Below are 18,710 nucleotides of genomic sequence, written 5' to 3'. Positions count from 1 at the left end.
CCCTTCCTTCCTTGTACTGGTATGTTACGATAAGATGGCATCACATAATAATAGCCACACATGCGAGTGTAATGTATTTGCATGCAGTTACGATAGACAGCGGATCACGTACCAATGGAAACAATGATTTTCTTATCAAATATTAAAATTATGCCAGAATTATGCTAGATTTCAAACTATGCTAGATTTTATGCTTAAAGACGATTTTTGGCCAAAATTATGCCAAAAGCATAATATTATGCTAGATCTGGTCACACTGCCCGCAACCGGTCAAAATTTTTGCTAAATCGACTCCTGGGCTTGGTCCAATGCCGTTGAATTTCCTATTTTGAATCGTTTAATATTTGTACGACGAAGTTTTCTTTTTGTGCGACTCGTTTGATTTTTGCACTACTCTCTCCGTGCGGATCGATTTGTTTCCGGGTAAATCGGTTTCAATGTAAATCCGTTTTGATTTCGCGCGACTGGTTTTGTTTGCATGCGAATCATTTTCATATTAGTGCCAGCTCAAATTTGAGCCTAACCAAACACAATATACCTTTCAGATGAAAAGTTATTCTCAATAAAAAGACGCTGACGGGACAAAATAGGCAGAACTTCGCAGTCTGTCACTATAGGGGGTGTGACGCCCCAGGCAAAAATGCCTGGGGGATATCAATGCCACCATTTAGAGGGTAAAAAAGACTTTGTTGGTAAGGCATAACATTTATGAATTTATGAATGAAACAAGGGAACAAGGGAACAAGGGAACAAGGGAACATGGTAAACAATGGTACAGGAACAACTTAAATTTTCCACTGGGAACATGGGAAATTTTTTTATTTGGGAACACGGGAACATTGATTGTTTTTCAAAGGGAACACGGGAACAAGTACCCCCCTGGGAAACCCCCATACTTCTTATCATTTCACTGTACTCCTTGCTCGAGCACGTGCAGTAAAGCTTATCCAAAAACAAGAGAAAAACTTTTATTGTCAAACAGAACAGGGGCAATCGACTTTCGTCATAAAACTAGTAAGTATACTACCATAAAAGAATTGGCAATCAGTTTCTGATTAATACATACGAGGAGCAACGGCAGATAGATTGAGTGTGAGTGGTAAATATACTTTGCTTTGCAAGGGAAAGTAAGCTTGAACCTCTAACTCACCAGTCTGATTCAACTGCATGAAAGAACTAATTGATTGATCGAAACTCTCGAAATTCTGTATTGAAAATAGTAATCCTTGCAACTTCATTAGCCGCTCAATAGCACGAATGATTGAATAAGGTTCCGTTATAGCCTGGAACTATATTTCAACATTTACTTCCGATTTTCACACTTCCGCCTGCTTTGACGTCAGTTGGTCATGACGGCGACACACGTGCAAGACAGAAACAAAGGAAAGGAAAATGGGTAAGAAAAGGGTGTGTTTTATAATAAACACCAACATGAAAAGTATTTCCGACAAGAAAACCAGGGGCGCCTACACCGGGGGGGGGGGGGATGCTGGAAGTGCCCTGAAATAAAAGAAAATATAATAGAATCTCATCGATAATTGATGACCACTTTGACCACTCTCGTTAAGTAAATTTCTGTCAGAAATTATTAGAAAGATTATAGAACCAGCAAAAAACGCAAAAGATAACAAGTTTGCCTGTGAAAAGAGGGAGAGCGGCAAAGATATTCCATGAGGTTACGAGCCTAAACGAGCTCCACGAACCTAAGAAGGATAAATTGGTATTTAATCGTAGCGGGCAATCAACATTTTACAACCAGTCCATTTATAACAGCCATAATTTTTATAAATCAAAATATTGTGAAAAGGTACAAAGCCATTCAATTTCTATGTATGGACAATTTTGTCAACATTTTCTCTATGTTTAGAATCATCAAGATAAAATAAGGAACTTTTTTTCCTTTTTTGTAAAAAACCCAGCTGTATGGGCGGCACATATCCATGTTGATATGTTATTATGTTACCCCCCCTCGCCCCCACCCCGACCGCACCAGGAATACTCGAACATATAAGTAGTAAAATTTTCGATTCGCCCTCAGCACCGAAACTGCCCCTCCTGCCCTAATTTGGTAATATATATTTTTTTTGACGGGACCCTTAGATGATTTTTTGACGGGACTCGAGGGGGCTCCTATTTGAGGGAACGCTCGTTCGAGGCATTTCAAAACATCTATATAGCGCGGAAGTGACAGTCGTTTTGCTTTGTGAGAAAACTAAGATAAATAAAAAAATTTAAATCTTGATGAAGCTTGAGCCTGGCACTGATCTTAAGCCCCGTTAAAGTGCCAATACAACGAAATTTACCATTCGAATATTTTCAAAGAAATCTATAGAATCCTTCACCCTTGTTCTTATCCAAAAAACAAAAACAGACCATTACAGATAAAAGAGTCGTATCTCAGTCTCACTTTGGTGCAACAGCGTGAAACACTGAAACAAAAAACAGTTTGATACGCAGAAAAGGATAGGCTATGGACGCAAAATGTTCTCTTGTGCTATTTTTAGACTGGAACAAAGGATTTTCAAAATTCTTTTGGGATGGGGCCCCTCATTCATATGCCATTGGTGATAAAAAGAAAACTGCTCGTTGGTCATGCCAAAATGATAGGCAACCAAGAACATGCCTTGGTTTTGAACACACAGGCTTACCGTAAATCCTCAAATTAGCCCCCTGGGGGCTTATTTTTTTTATATTTTTGGATGGGGGCTTATTCAAGGGAGGGGCTTATGCGAGGGGGGCTTATAAAATTATTGTAGACATTAAGAAGACATCATTAAAATACCTCGTTTATTTAAGTAGGAATTTCTTTATGAGCATTTAATTAATTACTACCAAAAGTATGAATTTGTTGTGGTAATTCAATAAAACGCCAAAGGCAACCTCAGATTTCAAAGTGAGGGGTCTAATTCGAGAATTTATGGTAGCCGTGGGGGCTTATTCGAGGGGAGGGCTTATTGACAATTTGTAGTTCTAGGGTGAGGGCTTATTCGACGAAGGGGCTGTTTCTAGCGGGGGGGGGGGGCAATGCGAAGATTTGTGGTATGCATGCAACTGATTTCTAAATGCATTCTAAATTATTTGTACCCAGATCATCCGTACCTAAATTTAGAACTCCGTAGTCCGCCTCCGATTCACTGTCTGTCACAGAAATTTCGTTGGCACCAGGGACAAAGGAGCCTTGACCCCCTACTTTAGCTAGCCTTGCCCCCCTCCTCCCACCTAAAATTCGTGGCGTGGACCTTGTATCAAAAAGCAATAAATTGTGAAAAGTTTTACATAGGACCTCATAAAATTGTAATATTGATGTTGAAAACAGCGTTAAAATGCCGGAGTACTCAAGCCTCTATAGGGACTAAACAAAACAGCCGGCCTGAGACTCAAAGTATTCAGAATGCTTCAAACGAAATGTCTTCATTTTGCTCAGAACGATCAACGATGTTTGTATTGTGCTTTTAAAATGATCGACATGAATATGAAAATGGTTCTTTCAAAATGTTCAACGACGTATTTTGTGTCTTTGCACCAGTCAAATAGAAAGGTATATGCTTTGCCAAAGCAAAATTCATCAAAACATGTTGTTTTTTGCATTTCAAAAAGTTTCTATAAAACATACATAAATCGGCAAACTGAGGCTGCCATAGCTTCTTATTGAAGAGATTGGCATTATTGTTTGTAAGCTGATTTTTCGTTGCCTTGTGGTAATGTATTTAAAGAACTCTAATCAGGTTCTTAAATCTGATGAAAACATGGGTCTCAGTATCCTACGAACTGTACTGAAACCGTCTTTTGTGTGTCGATGAGCTATTCGTTTCTATGGACGACGTGCCTGTGTCTAACGACGAGGCTAGTGTGGTAACAGAGTGAAAACCTTCACAGATACGTAATCTCGCAGTTGTTTTTACAATACACGACATTTTGTAGGAATACTCTGATTTTTTCTAAGCCTCAATATTTTTTAAAAATTTGTGATTTTGAGCTTAGAATTATTCGCAAATCATTCTAATAAGAAAATCTCAAAATTGTTACAGTCTTTTTTCATCACAAAAACATTTAGGAACTACAAGCTTTATGAATGCTCCTCAAACTTTTTGTTTGGCTTTCTTGCCAAAAAGCTTTGATTGATAAGAAGAATAAATTTTCGGTGAAATTGGTGTCACCTGGTGTCGAAATTGACATCAATCATTAAAAACTTTCTGTGATTAAGATTCGATGGAATTTGGTGCACCAGCTCCTTTTCTGATTTCTTAAAGTCTGCAACATATTATTCTAACATAAAATATGCAACATATTACTATTTGCATAGGTCACTTAACGGATCATACTGTTATTGGTCTAACTGAAACTATAAAATCTTCATTGGATAAAGAAAGAGTTGCCTGTGGAATCTTTATTGATCTTTAAAAGGCATTATTGACACAGTAAATCATATCACGTCAAAAAGTTAGAGCATTACGGTATCAGAGGCATTGCTCTGAGTTCCAGTCTCACCCTAATAATCGCAAACAGTTTGTTTCAATTCTTTTTTCTCTGTTATATACCTTTTGGCGTCCCCAAGGATCAGTTCTTGGATCATTGTTATTTCTTATTGGCGTCCCCCAAGGATCAGTTCTTGGATCATTGTTGTTTCTTATTCATGTCAATGATTTACCAAATTCATCACAGCTGCTAACTTTTTTCCTTTTTGCAGATGATACTAAGTTTTCCTACGTTCTCCCTCGATTAGTTTACCTAATTAGAGAGCCCTACTTAACCATTCAATCTTAGATACAAGTATGTGCAGAAAATATAGTTTACTTTTACTCCCTGTTGTTAATGTATTTTAGTAATTAGTTATTATTATTATTGTCATTATTATTATTACTGTAATTCTTTAGATGTTGAGTATTGTTAAATTTTATGTAGAAATGATTGGTGATCGAAATGAAATGAAATGAAATGAAATGAAATGAAATGGAATGAAATGAAATGAAATGGAATGGAATGGAATGGAATGGAATGGAATGAAATGAAATGGAATGGAATGGAATGGAATGGAATGGAATGGAATGGAAAGGAAAGGAAAGGAAAGGAATGGACTGGAAAGGAATGGAATGAAATGAAATGAAATGGCATATCTTACTGATTAGCGATCTTTTAGTTGGGAGTCTAGTGACTACCAACCCTAGACAAAATCTACCCTGATTTTCACTGACAGACATCTATCATTTCATCAAATTTGAATACACCAGCAAATAATTCGTTTTGTTTACTGATTCTTTTTTGGTTAATTGAAAAAATACAATGTAAAGCTTTTAAAAAAGCAAACATTTTGAGTCAAAGTAAAGCTTTGGTAGTTAGCTTACGTATGACTCAAGTATGAAAGTTTATTTTTAAATTTTGCACCACGAAAAGATAGTTTGCATAAAAAATCACTTTTCATTTTATGTACTCTATCTTTTTTAAAAAGTAGTCGATTGATCATAGAAGAATTCGAGCACATGTTAGAATCAAGTTCCTAGAAAACTGCTGTGGTCTCTGCTAATTATAGTTTCTACAAACGGAGAAATGCTCCTTGGGCATGGTATATAGTGGGTAATTTCGATAAGCTTTCAACCGATTAAAGAAAGAGCGTGCAGCTGTTGTGACTATTAAGTAAAAATCCTAATTCAACATATTATTAAATTCATCGTTTTAATTCGCTGTACACAGTTCAAATGGGACCTTAGCTGGTCGGGCGTAGTTAGGCTCAGAAATGACCGGCCATATGTTTAGTTTCTCTTGAAGCTGCTCCCGCGATAAATCAAAATTCTTATAGCTCCTTTTTGACAGCAGCACAGTTGCTGGCAAGAAAGGGCCTATAACAAATCTTCCCATCTATTCCATCAATATTTATGATTATAATTGTCTCGTTATTATAATTACTTATTATTGATAAGGAAAATTGAAGAGCTAAGGGGTCATGCTCTTTAAATATCGACGCCACACCATTTTAAATACTTGAAGATGTCCTTTCGAGACAGAGCCGTCGAACTACAAATTGTATAAAATGTGGCTGCCTGCGATGATGTGAAATAGAATTAAATGTTACAGAATTCCCTCAGAATTATCATTTTCAGTAAAATACGTCATGTCGACACGTCAAGGATTTTTCAAACTAAAATTAACAAACTAATAGCTCAAAACATTATAGTTAACAATCATCAATGATTAAGTTACAAAACATGTGTATTCGCTTAGTTATGGTTTATTTTAAAAAAGAATTATAATAATCAACTTGCTTGTTCTGTCTCTGTGTGAAACCTTTCTATTTAAATTTTTTAAAATAAAATTTTCCCGAAATCTGTAACGCCTCAAAAAATCCTTAAAGGCAGTCTGTCCCCTATTGTGCTCAACTTCATTTTCAAGGGAGTGAAATTCACGCACCGTTGAGCTTGATCGAGAATTAAACGATTTAAACCAATCAGAGACAACTTTGATTCCAGAGCTTTTGAATCAAATGGCCGTTGTATTGAAGCTGTGGCCAGAAAAAATTTGTTCCCTGATTGGTTTGTGCGACAGATATGCTAACAGCAAAAAGGGAATGCTTCCATTAACATCATTCATTTCCAGTAATTAAATCTTCTTGCCATTCCCCATTTAATCTTCTTGCTTTTTGCTCCCAGTTTCAAAAATCGTCCACTACCGCAGCTAGGCCAGCCAAAGCAAGCATCGTAATCCGTTATCCGTTAAGGCAGGAAGACCTATTGTTCATATTAGCCAATCATTGAGGGGACAGACTGCCTTTAAAAGATCTTGAAATTCCAGGGAAGTACTTTAAAGTGGGTTTCGAGGGATGATCGCCGAAGAATTGAAAAATACGGTATGATAAAGACGTGTTGAGTTATTCGGGTCAATTACTTTAGTCGAGCTTGTGGCTTCAGCTGACTGAAGTTGCTAGGGCCAGGGTATACTCAGTAATAGAATGAGATTTCCAAATTGTTTGGTGAATTGGAAAGAAGCGGATTTTTACTGTGCGCTCTTCTTAGAAGAGATGTTTGCGCAATTTCTAACTTTGTCCCTCACTGTTTGATTACAGTTTAATGCCGCTCATTAATATTTCCTCTTTCCTTGCCCCAAAACCCAAACGACTTGCAGCCCGTTATCTCTATAGAACTCTACTTTAAAATTAATATTTAATCGTTATCAATCGTTATAGAGTGAACCTGACGCTGTGTGCGAAGAACAGAATGTGGATAGGCCATTACCTACTTTTTAATAAGAACGCACTTTGTATAGCTTGAGTTTCAGACCTCCAACAGCCCTAACAAAAAGTGGCTCAGGCTAATTTTATAAGAAAACTGAGACTGAGAAATTTGCCATAGATATTAGAAAAAGCAAAGGCCTGCCGCCCAGCAAGTAACTATCATAACATTTCTGCGCTTCAAGAAATGTCATGTGTAATTGTTATTCAGTGGACTTGAATGCAATATATAGTATGCAGCTGAAGATATGATAATGATGGAACCAAAACAAATGTAAAGACCAGCCGAGCTTCAAATTATAAAATAAGAGCATCGAGCTTCAGGAGAAATACCTTGTAGAAAAGAAATATATGTTAGGTCGTCGGCTGAACAGAATAAAACCAGCAAAAGTAGAATTTCGTGACACGCTACTCTAGACCAAAATTTCAAAATGCGATAGCATATTTGAAGCTTTGCTCGATCAGAATTTTAAAAAGTTCACATGTGTCTAAGCTGCAATTTAGCAAGAAAAGATAAAAAAGTTTATAGTTTAAAGGTAAAATATCAATCACGTAGAGAAATAAATTACTGACTCTTTGCTGGCCTCGTTTTATGCATTCTCAGTGCTGTATGTCGTTCCGTATACCGTAAAAGCTCTATTAAGCACCTGGGAGCTTATTTATTTTTTTAGTCCTAGTGGGTTTTTTTTGTATATTCATAGTAATTGAAATCTTCACTGAATCGTAATGTTTATAAGGACGGAAAGAAGTAAATAATTCTGAAATTGTTTCTCAGCGTTCTAAAGGCCGTAGTCTCCAATTATTTTTGGGGCAAACCCCAGCCTGCATTTCAGCCCCCACTTTTTGAATTGTGTGCGTTGCAAAATAGATGGAGGTGAAGATCGTTGTTTCAAATCACGCGAAAAATGAAGAAGGAGAGACCACCTCAATTTGTACATCAGTGAGAGGAGAGACCACGCAACCAGGTTCTCGTAAATATCAGTTCTTTTCTAAGCAAAGATTTGATGACAAAGAATTTGATGGGCTGAATGCAATTAGAAACTTGTCTCTGCATAAAAAGACTTCTCTGAAAAGAAGCTTCACCCAGCTTTTAAACCAGACACGGATTTAGCTGATTTAGACTATTTGAATTATTTATGCTTGATCAGACAGTTCCGTTCGGCTGCAAAGATATGGCTCCAAAATCCAAAAACACCTGGGTCATTCTTCTCCAAAATCTGACAAACAAGATTGTTTTCAAGGGGTTTTGAGGATGCAAGGAAGAAAGAATAACTTTTGATGGAGATCCGAGAAAACGATTTAAAAGGGTTTCCTTTCGATACCTATTTGCTGACAAATAAAGACATCGCTAAATGATGTTCATTTTCTTTTTAACCTAATCCATATACTGTAAAAAATAGTCTTTTTTACTAATACTTCATGTTTAGAATCTTGGTCAATTAGGATATTCTGTATCTGTTTTTGCCACGCCCATTGTATCAATCTCAGCAAAAAACCATTCCTTGCGGGAATATATCATTCGGGGAGGATTGTACTCAGAGTTGTCGCTAGCTATTGTGCTAAAGGGGGGGGGGGTTGCTCAGGTCCATTTGCCGACAAAGTGAGCAATCCTTTGCTAGCCGAAGAGTTCGAAAATTTATCGATAAAGCAACCCTACTTAGCGAAAAATTCCTCGTTTTTGCAATGGAATTTTTCCAAGGAGGCAGTCACATCCTCACTCACAATTATTGCGACAGCCCTGACTGTATGCTTACCTGGTGAGAAGGAGTCAGTCCATCTGATTCGTGGAGACTAACAGAGTTATCACAGAAAATGAAATAAAGAAATCCTTGTTCTAAATGTTCACGCACAATTCAAGTGCCTCCTGAATTTCTTATTTGCAGAAACCTTGATAATATTTTTGATTAAGGAAAACGCTGGATGTTAGTCATTTCTTCAAGACCACGCAAACAAGCAGGTGTATGGCTCGCACACATTTCATGGAAATTAGGTGGACCAAAACAAAATTGGTGATTAAACACATGGTGGATGGGAGACATGACATGATTATAGAAGTATGTGCCCTACATAAGGAGAGCTTTAGTTCATTAATTCAGCTCAGTGTAGAGGGAATCACATCAAATTTTATCGAATTTTCTCCATTTGTTTGAAATACGCTAGCAGCTGCAATCAGATCTCAATCTAGAATTCCTACTCAAATAGAGTGAAGCAAAAAAAATTTTGGCTGAAAATTTTCAAAAGATAATAGACTTTCCAAACTAAAGATCACAATTTTCTTTCAGTTGCAGCCCTTAGCCGTTTGCTTGCGTTTAGAAACTGTTATTTCTGAAAATGACGCAATATCTTTTATTTTTTCAAGATAAAAAGAAAAGCAGGGGAAAATTACGCTTAGCTGAAGGATCTGATTTGGACAGTAGGCCAGTTGCCCTGTTTTGTTCCCATGCAGCTGAAGGTTTTGCACCCTTAGGAAAACCTTAAGCTGCATGGGAACCTTTAAAGCATGAAGCAGCACACGTAGCAGTAAATAGTGGAAATTTTATACATCTTAGGATACTGAATACTGAATACTGAATACTGAATACTGAATACTGAATACTGAATACTGAATACTGAATACTGAATACTGAATACTGAATACTGAATACTGAATACTGAATACTGAATACTGAATACTGAATACTGAATACTGAATACTGAATACTGAATACTGAATACTGAATACTGAATACTGAATACTGAATACTGAATACTGAATACTGAATACTGAATACTGAATACTGAATACTGAATACTGAATACTGAATACTGAATACTGAATACAACTCAGTAGTTTTCTCAAAATTTTTTGAAATTGTAGCTTGTTTTCAATTATATAGATGTTTTTTGAGACATGGGTGAAGTTACATGCTTATTATAATTTATAAAGCGTGTCATAATTCAAAAATTTGTAAATTATAAAAAGTTAAGACCTAAATTTTAATGTGCATTGCATTACTGCAATATAGCCATATTAGAAAAACGGGAGGTTTAATTTGCCATTACTTCGGGAAAATTAAGAATGGCTAGGCCATTTTGTGAGAACTGTTACTATAGTGGGTTGCGTGGGGCGTGACACCCCCATTTAAGAAAATTCTATTGCAAAAACGAGGAGTTCTTTGCCATCTAGGGGTGCTTAGTTGGCAAATTTCCAGACTTGTCGGCAAATACAGGACGGCTCACCACTTTGCCGGCAAATTGATCTTGGAAATCCCTCTTGAGCACAATAGCTAGCAACAGACTTTGTCGGCAAGTGGAGCCTGAGCATCTCTTTTGACCCCAGCCTAGCAAATCACTCGTGAAGAAACTTCGCAAGAAGATCTGGATGGAGCTTATCACCAGTGGCGTAGCGTGAGCGCAAAACTTAGGCATGCGGTAACATAAAATATACGGCTATATTGAATAAATGTAATGGTAATTTCAGTTTCTAAAAAATACAAGCGGTAATTAATGATAATCGTGATAGCAAATTTTGATTTTCAAAGTAACAAATCTTTAGTACTCTAATTCTAATCAATCAAGGTGTCTATTCTTTTCATTAGAGGCTCCGACAGAGGTTGGAAAGTGAAGAGGGGCCAAGGGAAAAATTATCACCCATGCGAAAGTTTTTGAAAAAAGCTCAATTGTTTAGCAAGACTTTTCAGAATAACTCCTAGTGCTAAAACTGCTTTGCAAAAGATTTTATTCTTATTCATATTCCTCAAGAAAAGGCATCACCTAATGCCCACCTAATGTAAGAATTTTTTATGCTATAATGAAGCTGGGGATTCCCGCAAGAAGGAGCTCTCCACATTGCGAAATTGTTAACACACTGCAGAGCCTAAGCGAACAGGAGCAACAGTTTCTGCTCATTTTTTACTCTCATAGTTAACTAAGATGAAAATAGTGAGCTGTGAGAGTTGTTAGAATTGAAGATGCTTCCATGTGTGAAGTTTCAGAAAGTTAGTCCCGGCAAATCATCATGTATTTAGCAAGGCTTGCGCTCAGGTCTACCGCATGCCCTGGTCCGTAAATTCTGACTATACTGGCAAGCCTTTTGACTTGAATTACGGAATGCGGATCATGACAAATAGACTCTGACCCCACTTTGACGAAACTTTTTCTCTTTTCAACAGTCACAAAGTAAAGAAAGGAAAATAATTGGATTTGAAATGATGTATCACGCAAAGAGTATTCGCAAAAAGCAGCTTATAGGTAGAAAAATGTTGTGGATTATCAAATTTTCGGGAAGGCTTGCGCTCAGGCCGACCGCAAGCTCCAGTCCGGAAAATTCTCACTTCTCTCAGAAGCTTCTCTCGAGTTGCACTGAAGCTGCACTGGAGCATCACATGTTTCTCTTATTTTGGACAGGCAAAAAGAGTGATGTGGAGGGGCTTCAGTTTTTCAGATTTTTCGAATTTCATAATTTTTAGCGATCAGTTTACTTGGAAAAATAGCCAATTTGGGGCCAATTGGCCTGTTGGCGCTAGCGTTCACTGCATGCTGCTCATGACAAGAAAGAGAAGCCGTTTATTGCGGAAATTGTTATGCATTGAAAGTGTTGCAAGAATTTTAGAATTTGTCTATAAATTTCTACGCTTGCGCCGCAAGCGTAGCATACATAGACGCTACGCCACTGCTTATCACTAGTGAATCTAGAATCCAGTAGCGTAGTTTTACCTTCCAGACAAGGAAGTTTGAGGCTTATCAATTGTAAAATTTACCGATGATTTTACCGACAAAATCGTGAAGAATTGGGTATGTCACACTCCTACAGCTCTAGTAATACCACGGCCTTCAAATCCCTTTCATTCACAAAATGCAGATAGCATCCAGGAATCTTAGGAATACTTCAGCCGACCAGAAGTCGCCAAATAAAAAACTTCAAGAATGAACGGAAGTATTTATCATTTAGAAGTCCTGGAATGGCCTCTTAGCTGAGTGTAAGCAAGCATTGAAAGGATAAAGAGCAAAGCCGATGCCAATAAGGGGCATGGGAGCGCACGTCGCCCCCCTTTAAGGCTGCTTGTCCAAAAATCTGAATACTTGTCGGAAGATTTTAGGATTCTCCACAAGTCACATCCCAATGACTGGCTGATTGTATTGTATTGTATTGTAGATTATTTAACGTTAGTTTTTACAATAGTGAATATACACTAATTAAGACTAATATGAAGCAATTGCAAGGATTGCATAAGACAGTTCATTTACTGCAAAACGAGCATGCGCACTTGTTTTCAAGGGACCAAGTTTTGATCAAATTCTTAAATTGTCTGTTTTTTTGGGTACAAAATAGTCTTTCATGAAAACAGGATTAAGGTTGTTAAGTTTTTCAGAAACTTCGAGCGCTAAAATTCTAACAGATTGGACATTTATGGTAGTTTCTAACAGTATTCTAACAGTATGGTAGTTTCTTTTGAGTTAGCAAGTAAATCTTTGTACGAAGATGAATAGACCGAATAGGCTAGTCTTTAAGCCCTCTCGTTAATTTTCTCTAGCTTATCCTGACTTCCTTTACCATATAGGCAGCATCCATATCAATGGACAATAATTGAAGTGAGATAGTATAAATGAATTCATAATTATCTTTTTTTCTCTGTCACCCATAAATCTTGCCAATCTTTTCAAAGAATTTAACTGTTTAGCTGCTTTTTTACAGATCTTATCGATATGAGCATCAAACTTTAAATTTTCATCGATCTGAACACCAGGCAAAGTAACGTTTTTCTCTATTTTAATTGCAAATTTTTTTGTCAATTTCAAACTCATTTATGCATTTATCTTTGCTGCCGATTGTGATGGCTTGAAATTTAGAGGGATTTGCAATCGTTTCATTAGATTTAAACCAATCAAGGCATTTTTTGGTGTTGATAATCTGATGATAATCTGCTTATCTGATGATAAAGAGGCTGATGATAATCTGCTTATCTTTTCATATTCTATAATTAGAAATTTTGCTTTTAATCGATTATTTCTATTGTGCATTGGTCGAAAATAGTCAAAAGTAGTCCTTGTGGAAAAATTAATGGTCCTTTGTCAGGAAATATTTTAGGATACCTTTTGTGATAAACTCCGAGAATTTTCCGGTTGATTATGGACTTTGCATGAAGTAAGTGACAAAAACGACAATTAAGATATATATATAGAATTTTGCTTTATGTTGAAGGTGTCTCTGCCAAGGAAAGGAAAACGTGACACCAGAAAGTGATGCAAAGATTTTAAATATAGACCTTTGTCAATCTGGAAAACTGCTGCCTCCGATCATCCATGGAAAATGATATTTTGTTAAATCTGATGACCCTGAGTCTCTGTGAAAACACTGAAATTAATCAGGTACTAGACAAGTTTGCAGCCGTGAAAAAGAAAACAAGATTGTTGGTTGGAAAGACTTGACTTTTTGGCATTATTGTGCCATGTAGCCTGGTCCCCCTTTCTATAAAGTTGTGCTGATGACGTTGTTTAACTTTTCTAAGTTGTAACCTTTTGAATTTTACTGAAAAACGCATCCACTTCAGCAAGAAGAGGAACTACACTATGAGAATATATCTGCATCTAAAATATAGCAAATTCGGTTGCACAGTGGGCCACCAGACCTATGCCTAGCAAATGGAAACTGACATGTTGATACGCATGCGCAGTATTCTACCAACGAAGTAGATATGTTGTCGGAAATGCTTTTATGTCCGCCCCCCCCCCTCCCCTGTATATCACTGCTGGTGTCGGCCCTGATAAAGAGAACCTGGCCGACCTCAGCGTACCTCTAAGCCAGGCATGTAGCCAGAAGAAAACATGTAGGGGGGGGGGGGGCAAGACCGAGCGAAGCGAGGTAACATTCCAGCTAGGGGGTTGGGGGGGGGCGCTGTAAGCCCAACTATCGGAGGGTCAAACATGCATTTTCTGGGAGCTTGAGAGTAGAGATAGCAAATGAATTTAACTGAATGTACGATGAATATATAAACTTTTAAAGAAAATTTTTACAAAAATATCAACAGTAATATGAAAGATAAGTAAATATACAATGAAAAATGAAGGGAAATGAACAAATGTGAAATTGTTAATGCATTTCATTAAATTTTAATCTTCTTGGTTTTGAATCCCAGACCTCTAAAATTTGATTTCCATTAGCGATTTTCTGTCAAAATAGAGAAAAGTTAGATTAATCTTTCGATTAGTAGTTTGTCGCCGCCGTGGAGGGGTATCCACCATGTTTAAGAAAGTAAAACTTTTCATCCAAGCTTGGTCTAAAACTTTTTCACCCAAGCTTGGAACGAGGCTCTTTGTTGATGAGCAAACAGTTGCATTTTCAGGTGAGAAACGATTTGCAAAGTCTCTCTCTAACCTGTCGATACAGCTCGTCACCGCAGCTCGTATTGTCTCTATCTGGCAGGCAGTCTGCAATTAAACTGTCATTTAACCGTTTTGGTAGCGACGTTTTTCGAGAAGCGCCACCATCATTATTAAAACTTTTCTCTTTTTTCTCCTTGATGATTTTGACTATTTTTTCATCCTTTCTCTCTCATTGTTTCTCAAACGGCTGAGATGCGATGAACGGACGAGTTTCTCTTTCAATGTTTTTATGATCTCTGAATAATTTTCGTTAACAGCCTTGCAAGAAGCTAGGTGACCAGACCATCTGTTGCCAATGAGCCTTTTCGAGCCTTTTCAGCCTTCTGTGCTATCATAGTTTTTCGGGCAACCACTTTTCAGCCCTATTAATGCAACTAGAAGAAAAGCCACAAACCAAATTAATCTACTTAGGCTGATCAGGTTAGATATAATGATGCCTCCCCTTTGAGCTTAAAGTCGCAAGGGGGCAATTTATTTTCTGGGTATTGTTTCTCAAGACGAAAAAGAACTGTTGTCAAAGCAGCCTCTGCGATGGAAACTGCCTCGAATATGTAAAATGGGAGGAGATTCCATTTGTTATGGGTGGCCGTCAAACTCATGAATGTACAGAAAATTCAGTACATGATAACAGAAAGGATTTTAAACCAATTAGATATATGTAGTCCCAAATCCTCTTATCTCTGGCCATAACGTTATGGCGTCGGTGAAAGTGGCAGTTCGCGTCCGTCCGTTGAACACCAGGTAACAACGACAACGAGAATGTTTTATTACTTTCAGTTGAATGACCTAGGCCTAAACTAAGCTTTTACTAAATGTCATTTCTAGAGTTATTGTTTCCATTTAACATGAAATATCGCTCAGTAATGAGGTTTCTCTTTACTGTAGTTAGTCTATTTAAAATTGATAGCTTAAAATGGTTGGTCTGGATATCTATTTGCATTTATTCAGTTTACAGACTTTGCAAACATGTTCCGATGGTTATCTCAACCTGATCCATCTATTTATCCGGGTTGCAGGTGGCGGGAAAGTTTTGTTGTTTCTGTAGTAAATGTGCTCCTACTATGAAACCCCAGGCACTGATTTTCCGTGAATTATTCAGTAACTGCTAGCATCCAACAACATGGACATATTTCTCTGCTGCCAAGCGTGACCATCAATCAATTAAAAATAAAGGTTATATGCAAAAACAGCTTAAAAGAGCTGATTGGTGCCTATAGTATACTGCAAAGGCAAGTACACACCCCAGATTTTTTTCCTAGATTTTTCAGCATATTTTTTATTCTGGGCGTGGCATGGGTGTGTCATATTCCTTAGGGCAAACAAATAATCGTGTTTATTAAAGATCGACATAATCTTGCATTTGTTTCAAAGATACAAAATAACTACCATCTATGTCAATTTTCTTATCTTTGTTGATGTTGTGCGCACTATATACACAATTAAAGTGCACACTTAAGGTAAAGTTCACACGTGCACACTTGAATTTTGCTCCTGCACATCTGGGATCTCATTTGAAACTGTCAAACTCTGCAGTCTGGCTTTAGTTCCCTTGTTTTCTGTACCATTCTAGCAAATCTTATCCTGATTGGTTCAATTTTTATATTTTATGGGGACATCTGACTTCATTGCTCAAAATTTGCATTCTCCAAATGTCTAAAATTCAGCAAACTCCTGTTATAGTCAAACCAAATGTTGATTGAAAAGTTGTGGCCATAGACCAGGTGTTACATGCAAAATTTTTGAAAAGTTTTGCATGTTTGGTTCAAGTTTTCCATTAACTGTAACCAGATGCGTTATACAAATATGTTAATTGTCTATTATAATCACTAGAAATTATTTTCTCTCCTGTCCTCAGGTAGAACTTTGAATAATTTGGGACAGAGAAAAAGCTCCTTTTATTAATTTGTGCCAGTACAATAGTAAACACGTGCAAGATAAGATTTTTTTATTTGCAATCTAATTTTAACTCTGCTTTAAGGTTGTTTTTAAGAGGTTCTACCCATTGATTAAACTTTTTGACAAGGCTCTTCAACAACACAATTAAAAAGAACAATGCTCCACCAGATTAGGAGAAAATAGTTATCATTACCCTGTTCAAGGGAATGGCAAGGTCATTGGACATGTGGTCACTTTATGGCAGCAAACACCTGACAAAGGTTTTAGAGAAGATCATCAGATTAGAAAGCCAAGGAAAATCACACCAGAGATATTGTTGATATCAATTAGATGCATATTGGTTTTACGTAAGGAGAAGGGATCATAAGTTCTGTAATCATGGTATACTCATTGCAGAAAGTACTTGGAACATCCAGCAATTTGCATTGTATTTATATCTTTCATAGCTTTTCCAAAAAAATACTAATTTTGTCCCCTTCCCCTTAGAACAATGTCAGTATTTTAGACAAATATTTTGCGAGAAACACAAAAGAAGGTACTTTCAAATTCTTTGAGCCTGTTTTATAGTAAACCAACATTGTTTTTGTGGAGGAGAGAGGGATGACTGAATTTGGCTTTCCAGACTGATATCAGTGTTGAAGATTTTTGACAGGCAATGTAATACAATTTCAAGAAATATTTTTGACAAGAAAATGTTTATTACTTCACATCTGCCAAAGACCTTTGAACCCTAGAAAGGTGGTCAAGTGGGCAATTGGGGATCAATTGAAAAGTCAAGAAAGTAGCCGTGTCATGATTGGTGTTCACCAAGGCTCTGTTTTGAGTTTGTTGCTCTTCATCATAGCTTAGAAGCTCTATGTGAAGAATTTAGAACTGGCCCACTTTGAAGCTGTTTGTGTGCGCCCAGCTTAGTACTGATTACTGAAAGTCTCCTTGAACTCAAAGATCATACTGCCCAAAAGATGTTTCAAAAGCTAATTAGTTAAAAAAATAAGTGCCTTGTAATCTTAAACATTCAAGTGGATTTGATATTCAATGGCATAATTCTGTTGAGATGTGATTGAATTAGCTTACATATGTTTCCTGTGTTTTTATATACTGGCTTTATATTGTCTATGTCGTTTGCTAGATGATTGGAAATGTGTTAATTGATGACAAATTTATTCCTCATAATCTACTGTTTTGCATGAGCGAGCCAACGCTTGTGTGGTTGGGTTTGCAGAAGTGCTTAGGTGATGGTGAGTAATCACTTGCATCAAAAGAAAAGGCCTGGGGTAGTTACTCTATCCAATATAATTGCTGGATACATTGAAATGCAGTGGTTTCAAGACAAAACTTATCAAATTGTTGGTTTAAAGCATTGCTTTGTTGCGATATTCCCCAATGCTAGATAAATAGATTCCAGTTGGCAGGATGTGAGTTTGGTGTCATCAATTTGTTTTTTACCTTGGAATTATGCTAGATGCTACCAGTTTTACAGAATCTTGCACAATCAGAAAAATACATTGTTGGTGGAAGAAATTCTGGAAGTTATTGCCTTTGCACATTGCTTAATCAGTGTTAGTCATGGACTCCTGTTCAAAGCATGTCTATAGGAATAAGATAACCATGATCTCATGATTATGTAGGGTCATGCTGGAAAATGAAAAATCACTGCGGGCTGTCACAATATGGGACATGAGGGGTGTGAAACCCTGCAAAATTGATGAAATTTTTGCTATCCAGTGTTCCAGCAAATAAAGGATGGTGCACCCTTTTTGTTGCAAATGTGACTGGAGACCCCTGACAAATGTGTGCACAATAGCTAGAAATGGCCCTGCAGCCACTACCTGGTTTTAATCCATGGACAACTATGATGCACAGATAACCACATATGCAGTGGAAAAATGGTTTTTAGAATGTGAGCAAGAATATGACACAATAATTTTCTCAGGATATGGCCTGTTGGGGGAAAGTCTGCTCATCAAAATTATGATCCAACCCATGGAATAATAACCAGGCTGGCCTGACTGGTAAGGCACATCAGACATGAACCAAGGGCCTGCTTGCTGCATGGGGCCTGGATTTGTTTGTTTCCAGTATATAATTCATTTATCTTCTAAACTCACAGGGAGAAGAACATGGATGCTAAATGCATTATAGAAATGGAAGGGAAGAGAACTAGCATCCTTAATTTAAAAGTGAGTTTTCGTTATCAATTTGGGTAATCATCTGATATTTTTCTCTGAAGTAA

General features: G+C 37.1%; 2 protein-coding genes across 3 annotated transcripts in view; one reads left to right on the top strand and one right to left on the bottom strand.

The window, feature by feature from the left end:
• Window positions 1-1,309, bottom strand: part of LOC135684430 (uncharacterized) — a 44,615-nt gene extending 43,306 nt beyond the window's left edge. Inside the window, exon 1 of the mRNA XM_065199997.2 lies at window positions 1,151-1,309. The gene's annotated coding sequence lies outside the window, so the exon portion shown is untranslated. The remainder of the gene's footprint in view (window positions 1-1,150) is intronic.
• Window positions 1,310-15,131: 13,822 nt separating this feature from the next.
• The window catches only part of LOC135688037 (uncharacterized), a 35,912-nt gene continuing 32,333 nt past the window's right edge, over window positions 15,132-18,710 (top strand). Inside the window, exons 1-2 of one of the 2 annotated variants that reach the window (XM_065204727.2) lie at window positions 15,132-15,322; window positions 18,588-18,657. In XM_065204727.2, the coding sequence (XP_065060799.2) occupies window positions 15,276-15,322; window positions 18,588-18,657 (117 nt within the window). In that variant the 5' untranslated portion in view covers window positions 15,132-15,275. The remainder of the gene's footprint in view (window positions 15,323-18,587; window positions 18,658-18,710) is intronic. The other variant, XM_065204735.2, reaches the window with a different exon arrangement.

This window comes from Rhopilema esculentum, chromosome 10, assembly GCF_057945365.1.
Source record: "Rhopilema esculentum isolate cy_ngs chromosome 10, ASM5794536v1, whole genome shotgun sequence".
In the NCBI taxonomy this organism is placed as follows: Eukaryota; Metazoa; Cnidaria; class Scyphozoa; order Rhizostomeae; family Rhizostomatidae; genus Rhopilema; species Rhopilema esculentum.
This window is presented reverse-complemented; position numbering and strand designations above follow the sequence as displayed.